The sequence below is a fragment of the Salvelinus alpinus genome, chromosome 23, assembly GCF_045679555.1.
Source record: "Salvelinus alpinus chromosome 23, SLU_Salpinus.1, whole genome shotgun sequence".
NCBI classification, from domain to species: domain Eukaryota; kingdom Metazoa; phylum Chordata; class Actinopteri; order Salmoniformes; family Salmonidae; genus Salvelinus; species Salvelinus alpinus.
In genome coordinates, this window is record NC_092108.1 from 35107996 (window position 1) to 35119457 (window position 11462).

The window sequence follows — 11462 nt, forward strand, 5'->3', positions numbered from 1 at the left end:
ACTCTCTGTCTCTGTGTGTGTCATTTTGCCATTCTCCTGTGTATATATAATTTCTGTCTTTCTCTCTTGTTATCCCTGTCACCCTTGTTTCCCACATTCTCTCTCGTCCTCTAAATGTTTTTTTCCCTTCCACACTGCACTATGTCTTGCCCTATTGCAATATTAATAGTAGCCTGTCTTTGACCGTTTCTATGCACCCCTGAACTTTATTGTTCAATCTAATGTAACATTCTTGCTGTATTACAAACTCAACGTTGTACTGGCAACTATATGTTGTTTATTCTAAAAGTAGAATAAGAAGACTGTTTGTTAATCGTTAGCTGTGGCTAGCTTTGTCATAGGCGAACAAAAACACATTGAAGGAAGCCTCGTGTATAAAGATCTCCAAGCATTGCTTTATTTAGGGTTTATTTTGCAACATCACTGTTCGAACCTACATTGTTAAGATAAAAAATAATAATGCCTATGTATTACTCTCTCCGTCATTTTAAATCTACCACTGGACCAATTAGTATGACAGAGACGGCTGGAGAGAAACAGTAGAACTTTTAAATATCACAGCCACAATGGAACTCAACTGGAGGAGACACATAGACGACCAGACGGTAATACCTTCGGTAGTCCAGGAAAGAGAAGGTAAGGAAATGGCGTGAGCCCATTGATTACAATGTTACAACTGACAACTACAGGAATCCCCAACTCGGGACGGTTTATGATACATTTACAACATGAGAACCTTTACATTTGCCTTACTAGTAAACATTAATAGATAAACTTCTTCTTCTTAATTTACATATTGAAATCATTTACATTGTCAGAGTGGATGGACTTGATGGGATCCCAGCACAGAGAGAATCACAGACACATAATTGACAAGAATTGAAAGACTGGCCACTCCAAGTGCTTAAAGAGTAACTTCCTGGTACAATAGGAAGTTCTGTATACTACTCCCCCAGCCCTGAAGGACCCCCTATTCAGTTTGTGTCGGGATGCTGTTACCAAGTTACATCAGAAGGGGTAGATGGCGAAAATAGGTGTAAACATGAAATATGCAGGTTCATTTCACCAGGTGTGTATCTGCCTGTGTTGTATCGTCTTCTTTTGGTGGTGCAGCAGGACACACTGAGTTGAGACACATCGTTTGCTTACCTTTGTGGCCATTTTTTTTTTCAGAGCTTTGGATATAAGGGAATCATAAATGGTATACATGTTTGTAATTGCATATGCTTCCCTCCCCTCTGCCCAGAGCAAAATGTAATTAAAAGCGTTGCACATTTAGTCACTGAAATCATTTTCTCATTACCAAGCCAGTCTCCATACAAAGTGGTTTAATACTGGCCATTAAGCTGGTAAATTAGTCACTTCTAATTAAGCAATTGAGGAGAACATGGCTTGAGTTTGTATTTATGTATGTGCTTGCCTTTTTAGAACGTGCTATGTACATACAAGGCCTAATTGAATTGTTAATGGTCCCACGGTACAAGTAGTCTCTCAATGGCACCAATGCCGGCACAGATTTATTTTCCCCCTTGAAGACCCAAATTCCCTTAAAAGTGCCTCTATTCTGTAAACATTACGTAGCAAAATATTTTTTCACCGAGTGCAACACTAGACAGGTAAATAGTCCTAAAGGAAGTGTATTTGCTCAGCTGTAGAGACCCTATGTATAGCCTGGTCGTTCACAATGTCAGGTTTAGAGTCCATTTCCCGTTTAATGGTGTATTTCCATACAGGATTTGCCTCAGTGTTTTACCCAAAATGCTCAGACTTTTCTGTTTCCATCTACGTGGACCGGCACCCGTGTCTCACTGGGCCGTGGCTCCGGCGGACCTGCTCTCACTTGGGGCAACTGTTTTGATTATGCAGAGGTTGTTGATTCTGCTCTTAAAAAGTCCTCACTGACAGCCCTAGCTACGTAAACACAATTTCCCTAATATAGCATAAGGGTGTACACACTAGTGTAACACTGGTGTTACAGTCAAAAAGCAGCATAAGAGTAAAGACTACCTAAACTCATCAGGTGTTGTTGGTCAAATAAGTATTATTATTTTTATGCGTGCTTTGTTGTGTTTCAATCTGCTGTGTGGGAAGCCCAGAAATTAGGCAACTGTTAAAGCAAGAAGCAGGAGAGAACTCGGTCCAGGGTGAGATAATGTAATTTTGTTTTTCTAAACTCTGGCTACCAATGTCCCGAAACCCTCTGGGTATGGTTCCTATAGGGCTACGGAGGTTACAGACATGGGATGGGTGGGGTGTAGTCTTGATGCCCCGGCTAGGCCGCACTCAGATCCTCTGGCTCAGTTAGGCAGCGTGTCCAGTCCCAGGGAGGCTGCGTGCTGCTTGGCCCGCATCCGGAGGTTCTCGATGCTGGTGGTCTTGCTGTTGTGGCTGGGGAGGCCTCCAGAGGCCTGGAGCAGGGGACTGTTCCACACCTGCTGGGCCGCGTGGTGGGACAGGGACTGGTAGTATGACTGGCAGGGCAGGGAGCCCAGAGGTGCCGGGGACATGTTGACGTTCATGCCCAGGTAGGGCAGGGAGGAGGGGGTGCCCATGTCGAAGGAAGGGTAGTGCACCATGTTGTTGGTGGCAGCCATGTGCTGGCGGAACTGCTCCTGCAGGCGGAAGAGGCTGAGCGGGGAGGAGGAGTAGGAGTGGCTCTGGGAGATCCCACCACTGACACCAATGGACGAGGGCGTCACAGACGGAGAGACCATGGGGGATTCTGAGTAAAGGAAAAACGGATAAGAGTCAAGAACATTAAAGATGTCCTCCAGGGATTTTTTTTTTTTACTTTTCCAGTTGAAAAACGATATCGCAATTATAAATACAGTAAAGCAGGGGTCTTCTACCTTTTCTTGCCCAGGGACCCCCACCAGACAAACCAGAGACCCCCATCATGTAGCAAAATATGTTTTTTTTCACATATCTTGTCTTATCATCCAGTGAATGATAATGGAAAGGACAAATACCCAACATTTTAAAATGAATAGATTTGGTAGTAACTCCAAACTAGGGCTGTGACGATTATGGAATTTGGGTTAATGATTAATTGACATGCAAATGGCCACAGTTATTGTCATAATTGTCCTTTTTTTGTTGAAAAATGTTTTGAGCTTATAATGCATCTTTGACAGACATATCTAATGAATACAACACAGCTTCGGTGACACCCCCGTTTCAAAAATTAATGGTTTTGACCTCTTAAAACTTTTGGAATTTAAGTTTATCCCCCTAACTGTGCCGTTCTGCTCGTAAAATGATTACTAACTTTACCCACTTCATGTAAAAATGTAAAACTGCTATTGGGTAAACTATATCTACTTGAATATAAAGTTGAATCACCCCTTCTAAAATGTATGCATTATGATGATTATTATACGATAACTGTGCTAGCCCAACTCCAAACACTTGTTCGCTAATAGCAGCTTTTCCTTAGCTGGTTTATTTGTTGTTTTTTGTTTATGTGGATCCCCAGTAGCTTTTGCAGAAGCAGCAGCTACTCTTCCTGGGGTCCACAAAAAAACACAAAACATGACAGGTAACAAAACACTGATACAGGACAGTCACACAAATGTTAAATAACGATATACAAACAATAGAACAAAAAAAAATTACAAACAATACAACGAAAAAATTATGTGAATATGCTCCGTAACAAGCACAATGTGTTGGCACAAATGTATGTCCAAGTCAGGAAAGCTTTCCAGCAGCCAGTGTCACTTGCCACGACTGGTTCTCACAGGTGCTTTTTCAAAGCCTATGTCAGATACTCTAGTGAGTGTAATTAGCTCCAATGAGTGTAATTTGCTCAATATTTGAGAAACAAAGTTGACATCATTAGAAAGATGATATTCCCCTCTTTTGTACTGTAGGTATAATTCAAAATTGGTTTCATCTGTTGTTGCTAGCGATATTAATAAAAACATTGAAATGAAAATGTAAGTGCCACTTTTTTACATATATTTTCGCGGCCCCCCTGTAGGTACCTCAGTGGACCCCTAGGGGGCCGCGGACCCCCCGTTGAATACCCCTGCAGTAAAGTACACACACAAAAGGGCAAAATAGTGTTTTTTAGACACAACTGCAAACTTCAAGGAGCAGGGCATTCAAGGAGCTGGTCCGATGGTGACTTTGGAATGTCATCGACCTCCCCCCTTGCTTGAGAAGCAATAGAGAACAAAAGAGGAAAGGCCCCCCACTTGTGCCATTACTTGAGGTTACCTGGACCACTTATTGAGATATGCCTTTTGTTAAGTAAATTAGGTGTTAAATCAGGTGAAAAGGAGACTAGGACTTTAAACTAAGTTTCTCTGGCAGGCAGGGAGGCAGACCTATGTATAACTTACTAAGAACCAGAAAAGCTGTTGTGCCACCTCTTAATTTTCCACTATGACTGAAATGAACTGAAGTTGTACAACAATGTAAGCATTTCATATGGGTCTCCTGACCCCTCCTGTCTCAGCCTCCAGTATTTATGCTGCGGTAGTTTATGTGTCGGGGGGCTAGGGTCAGTTTGTTATATCTGGAGTACTTCTCCTGTCTTATCCGGTGTCCTGTGTGAATTTAAGTATGCTCTCTCTAATTCTCTCTTTCTCTCTTTCTTTCTCTCTCTCGGAGGACCTGAGCCCTAGGACCATGCCTCAGGACTACCTGGCATGATGACTCCTTGCTGTCCCCAGTCCACCTGGCCGTGCTGCTGCTCCAGTTTCAACTGTTCTGCCTGCGACTATGGAACCCTGACCTGTTCACCGGACGTGCTACCTGTCCCAGACCTGCTGTTTTCAACTCTCTAGAGAGTTGAAGGAGCGGTATGAAAAGCCAACTGACATTTACTCCTGAGGTGCTGACTTGCTGCACCCTCGACAACTACTGTGATTATTATTATTTGACCATGCTGGTCATTTATGAACATTTGAACATCTTGGCCATGTTCTGTTATAATCTCCACCCGGCACAGCCAGAAGAGGATTGGCCACCCCTCATAGCCTGGTTCCTCCCTAGGTTTCTTCCTTGGTTTTGGCCTTTCTAAGGAGTTTCCTAGCCACCGTGCTTCTACACCTGCATTGCTTGCTGTTTGGGGTTTTAGGCTGGGTTTCTGTACAGCACTTTGAGATATCAGCTGATGTAAGAAGGGCTATATAAATCAATTTGATTTGATGTTTACTCTTAACTGACTATCCTGAAGGATGCCTCTAAATTTGATTGACTTTGTCTGTTTTCTAATGCCCCCCAATGAAGCTATGCATATTAGAGATGTACAAGTGCCAGTCATAATTTAAGACCTTGTCCTTACCAGGTTTGGGACTGAGCCGCTTGCAGGGTGGAGAGACATTGCCTGGCGTCATCGCCCTCTCGCTCTTGAGCTCCTCCCTCTGTGGCTTAGACTCCTCCTCCTTATCCGTGGCGTTGTCCTCGGTGGCCGACTCGCAACCTGACTGTTCTGCCGAGGTCACATTTAACTCCATGCTAATTTCTGACACCAATGGACAGGGCGGACCCTCAACCGCCGAGGAGGAGGAGGATGGGGGGAGCTGGTTCTCTGGAGTGATGGTGGTGGGAGAATCCTCCTTGTCACCTCCCTCTCCATTGGCCTCCTTCTGTTTCTGGAGCTGCTCCTTCTGCAGGCTGCGCTGTTTCTTGCGGAACTTGGCCCTGCGGTTCTTGAACCACACCTGTTTAAAATGTGCCAGGTTGGGAGACGGTTAGAAGCATGCTCCCTGATAATTATAAAAAGGTGCTTGAGAAAGGTGAATTCTGTGTGTATGTGTGTTTTACTATTTGTCTTTTGAGAACTTGTAAAAAAAAGATTGAAAATGACCTAAGTAATTTTTCTGGGATTTTTTGCCCAATGTTAAAGATGCTTCATGAATTATGATTGATCAGATACAATTCATCAATATTTCCTATATATACCAATAGTATTGTGTGTATTTCAGACTATGGTACTATGTATTCTGAATGTTAATTCTGGAGTGGCTGTGCCTTCCATACCTGCACGCGGGCCTCGGGGAGGTTAGTGCACATGGCAAGGCGCTCGCGCATCACCACGTCGGGGTAGTGGGTCTTCTGGAAAGTCTTCTCCAAGGCCTCAAGCTGCTGCGCGGTGAACGCGGTGCGGCTCCGGCGCTGTTTGCGATGCTGGGACCCGTAGCGAGCCTCGAGGATGATGTCTTGAAATGTGCAGCCGTTGGAAGAGAAGAGACACGGCAAGTTTAATTAATTGGATAGGGGAATGGGCAGTGCGAAATATGTCAGAAAGTTATAATGAATTTAAAGGTGTGTGTGTGTGTGTGTGTGTGTGTGTGTGTGTGTGTGTGTGTGTGTGTGTGTGTGTGTGTGTGTGTGTGTGTGTGTGTGTGTGTGTGTGTGTGTGTGTGTGTGTGTGTGTGTGTGAGTTTGTTTGTTTGTTGGACTCAATTACCAGCAAGTCTCTCAGCTAGGGTGAGCGCGTGCACTGAAGGTCGGTAGTCTGGCGCGTGCTGCGCCTGTTGCGCGGCCTGCTGGTGCAGGTTGTACATGGCGCTCAGGGAGTTCATCGCGTGGAGAGAGTAGCCGTTCACTCCATAGTGCTGCATGATGTCCACTACCTGTGGTAACACACACATAAATCATGTTAGTATTTGCTTGCATGTTTTTATTTGTCTATCTCTAAGAAGCGATGTCCGGGCTGTTCATAGGCTATTTTTTGTGTGAGTTAACCTACCCATTTTGTATACGCGCGTAATGAACGGTCTAAATTCACTGTTGGCTAAAATTATCTGACTCTTTATGATATTTTCGATACTGTGTGTAGTTAGGGCCTAGAGTAGACAGTGGTGCACGTTCAATTTATGCATACAGTATTTCATAATTTGATCACCTTGTGAAAAGTTGTAGACCTTTCGTGTTATCTGGTTGATTGATCCTTGATAAACCATGGCTTAATTTGTTCATGTTAAAATGTGAATGTCGTTTTGGCGCTTGTAATAGACTAGGCCCAATCATCTTGTACGTCCCTTGAAAGGGTATCTCCTTGGTAGTCATTTGTATCGGATACACATGCATTTCCTTTCGCCACGGAAGACATGGCTCAGATTTTATTATCTGGACGTTATCCATTAACATCCAATTATTGCTTGGTTCAAGCCATTAATTATACAAAATTATTTTAATTGGGGTAATTATCACTCGTTCACTTAATGGAGCGTGACGGATGCCTTATAAATTAATTTAATCACTTCATTTCCCGGTGATCGCAGCAAAAGTGCAAATCCCATTTGAAAGCGCTGCATGCTTTGCGAGATCATTGCGTTGATTAAATGCTTTCGGAATGATATACAGATGTGGGATCTTAATTTGATCACCCTGTTGCAAGATAACTTTCCTGCAATGCAGGACATTTTAAACTTGTAGTATATTTCAGGTTTAATAAAAAAGGCTTTTAAAGTTTGTAATTTCAACTTTGAAATTTCAGACTTGATTTTCCCTTACGAAAAATGTATCAATCCCTACAAAAATGTTCACGAATTATAATCACATAATAATTCACATTTCCTGTTGCTGCAGGATTATTTTCCTGTTGTAGCAAACTGGCTCAAATTAAGATCCTGGATCTGTAAAACGATTTGTTCCGGGCCAGGATGATAACCTGAAATCACAGAGGACTATTTTGAACGGTTATGATAGGCTATTGAAATACCTTCTGTCAATACATTTGCTTTAGAATGATGTCCTTTGGTTGGGCTATGAATTTTAGCAGGCACTCTATTCCATTTTAACTACCATTTGTTGGACAGTTGGTTTATATTAAGCTACCATTAGCATTATATTAAATGCCTAATCAAAATACCCAAATTATAGCCTTGAGTTTATTGGACAGAATAACTTTACAACAAGGTATCAAAGCCTTATATATAGGTCTCCGAGGGCAACTATCTCTTCGCCGCTTTAAATGAAACGCTTCAGGACACGATTAGATATTAGTATTAGTATCGAGGTCGTTGACAAGAAGGGATATCTTGGAGGCTCGAGCAGTTATGACTATTACAGAGAGGTCCAAGAAAAGGATCTTCCTATGCATGGCAGGCATCTGGGGACTTGGAAGCTAGAGAGAGTTCCTAGTCTTAAATTGCCTCACTATAGCATTTTGACATGCTAGGCCTGGGATGTAGCCTAGAAAGTTTTTTCTTCACCGGTGTCTGAGCTCCTTTAGGCCTATGTCCATTGGCCCACTCAGCATCTGCGATACAGAAAGTTCACCAATTGGTTACAGGGGACAAAATGTTTATAATATGAATGTTTTGAATGAAGATAAACCAAAAATGTATATGACCATGCGTAATTCGGCTGACTGAAAATTTAGGTATTCAAGTCGTTCAAAAAGGTTGTCGTTTTCGAAATGTCTATTTCCCATGTTAAAAATCTGACATTTTACATAAGAACATTATACAACATAATTAACTGCCTCAAGTCTTGCCCCAAAGCTAAATAAGCTGTTATAATTCAAATTAAGTCATGAATTTAATTTATCCACACATAATTAAATTCTGAAAACCGTGATGATGCACTTTATGCAGTCTGTGATAAGGATCAAATTGATGTATTTAATTGAATATTAAATATAATTGCTAACATGTTTGACAAGTAAGCCTTTATTTGAAGTTAATTCACTTCCCAATACTTAATCCAATATTACTTAATCGGTTGATCATGTTAATTTCTGATAAAGTAAGACCTTAAATTAAAAGGCTATAGTTGTAACCTGCGCAACATTGAATAGGCCTGATAATAAACTATTATTTTTTGCTGCTGTTGTTGTTATTATTATCATTAGTTATGATTATATTTCTATTATTACTTTATAATGTTATACCCTAATTATAGTATGAATAATATTGATCATTGTGTTATTACAAAATGTATTTCAATATTTGATTGAGTTCAAATATAGATCTCTATTGTGCTATGAAAATTGTTTTACTAATTCAATAAATTAAATCAAACACTCCATCCAAATAAATACGATTTTTCCTTTTTTCCCGTTGCATTATAAAAAGTTTTTGCAACAACTAATAATTTGAGCAATAATATCAGACATAGCACCATGAAGCTGATATCCATTTCGCAGCGGTCTGTGTGTGCAAATGGGAGCTGTGGGTGTGTAAATGATGCCCGCAGTGTCCATTCCCAACCTATTAAGTCACTGCAGTGCCTGATGAATGTGATCACAGGGCAAGAGGGAATAGTTTAATTCGCCTGGACAGAAGGTGCTTCGCTAAACATTTACTTTGCTCCCCAAAGTATTTGAGTTGAATGGGGCCCGCTTTCCTCCTTCCCCTCTCTCGCGGCCTCTTATCCCATCGCCCCGGGGCAACGTTTTGGCTGAGATGTATGGCTTCTCGGCGGGTAAAATATGCATGTTGATCCCCATTTGGCTCCCCGTCTAATGGAAGTGCAAATAGGTTTCGACTGCGAGGCCCTCCATTCATCATCAACAGTGACACGGACGGACGTACAGTGCGGTTCAACAGCTTGCGTGTGTGTGCGCGCGCGCGTGCGTGGAGAGAGAGGAGAACTAGGGATAGGCTTATACTGTCATTTTTACATTCACGCTTTTCATGTGTTTCCTTTTTGATATTGATAATAAGCATTACGCTTTTGTGATAGGCCTACCATATTTACCACACAAGCCTGCTTATTCTGTCTAGCTGCCATTGTTGTCTATTCATACGCCTATCCTTGCTCGGGGCTGTATGTTTGAGTGCCACAGGCAGCACTGCTCATTGCTTCGATTATTAAAACGTCATTATGTAAATTGGCATGTACAGTGCAACTCTATGATCTGACTAAATTAGGAAAATGTTTATACTTAAAACACTTGGGCCTTAGGCGACTCGTGTATGGCAAGCGACAATCTGCCCGTGGTGTAAGACATATTTTGTATTCCAGACTGCCAAAGGCCGCGAGACAAGTGTTTGATTGGCGAATTTCACGTGAGGAGGAGGCAACACGGGTTAACAACAGCCTAAACCAAACTATTATTCGTTCATTTACGATTAACCTGCAGTTAATTGCAATTTCATATTGACACAATTGCATGGGCTTATTCAATCTGAACTGATTGGTGGAAAATGAACTTTGTTTGAATGTTAAGAATTATGAAATATAAATGATAGGCCTACAGTCTTAGAAAAAAAATATTCTGCATAGAACCAGAAAGGGATATATGCTTGCTTCATATATGGCATCGCATAAGGTTATATATAGAACCCTATATGTAACCAATGTTGGTTCAGTGAAGAACAACCCCTGGGGTTCTGATCAAAGAAGCCTACAAGAGGGTTCTATACAGAACCTTTACGGGTGCCATATATGAAGCAAGCAATATAACCTCTTTTGGTTCTAACCAGAACCATTTTTTCTAAGTGTACATGATGCTAAATTGTGTCTGTTATGGCTATAAAAATAGCAATATAAGGCCATGAAAGCCTCACCCACAATAAGTTCTTGCCTCATGATTCCTAGCTGGAAATCGCTGAAGTGCTTCCACAAAACACTGTACATCTACATATGAATTTGTTTTGTTTTTTAAGATAAAAAAATTGCAAGAACTCCCATCATTTTTGCATGACCTCACATTCCATGAAATAGCCTAGCCAATTGCTAGTAAAAAAGTATCTTCGAAATGTTTTGGATAGTTTTACTGCATCAGATTTCAGTTCAACAAAAATGTACATGAATCTGTACGAATTCAATATAGTTGAACTTTATTCCTTCGAGTCTTGCCGGATCTGCACCCAAAGTATAATTACTGTAGCTGGAAATAGCTGGAAATGCTCGCTCGATATTGGCACAACGACGACTTCTTGTAAAACATAATATCGTGAAATTACGATAAGGTATATTGTATGCATAGAGTGTGCACCAATACATTATTTTTGTCACCAGATTTGTATCAACACTGTTGTTTCCAGCAATGTATTAACAAGTTACAAGTTTGACCCAGTCCCAGAGATGTCCACAAAGTTCCTACCTCTCGCCAACACAGCCGAGTTGTCTTTGGATGTTCTGATGCTGAAGTGTATCCCGGTTCTAAAGTGATTTCTTAGGAGTCTTATTATAGCAATGTCTCCTTGTTTATAATGTCCACCTTTCTCGTGCTGTTCATGCGATTTGGGAGGAAAGATTGCAAGTCCACAGTTCTGTCTTATATGAAACGCGCACTCTGCTACTTTCCGCGTGACTGAATCCTCTGCGTCTCGCGCTCAACATAGGAAGCTGCCATCTACCGGGCCACGAGCTGAAGAGGGATTTTAAAGCGGGCTCTGTGAGGTCATGTAAGCTTTCTAGTGGTCCTTGAAGCTGTCAATCAAAGAAAGAGACTATTTCTCTCCCACTAGTAGCAGGCGTTTGGCCAATGACGCTATACTATTCGAAATCATAAACTTTAGAATATGATGTCTGCAGTTTCCCATATGTTAGTC

The 11462-nt window shown here is 41.6% G+C and overlaps 1 protein-coding gene across 1 annotated transcript; it reads right to left on the reverse strand.

Moving 5' to 3' along the window:
- Positions 1-373: 373 nt before the first annotated feature.
- On the reverse strand, positions 374-11260 carry dmbx1a (diencephalon/mesencephalon homeobox 1a). The gene is made up of 5 exons (XM_071362083.1): positions 11012-11260; positions 6422-6587; positions 5992-6170; positions 5294-5672; positions 374-2722 (listed from the first exon to the last, which is right to left on the reverse strand). Exons 2-5 carry the CDS (start codon positions 6573-6575, stop codon positions 2298-2300), a joined length of 1137 nt encoding a protein of 378 aa, XP_071218184.1. The 5' UTR covers positions 6576-6587; positions 11012-11260; the 3' UTR covers positions 374-2297.
- Positions 11261-11462: the final 202 nt, after the last annotated feature.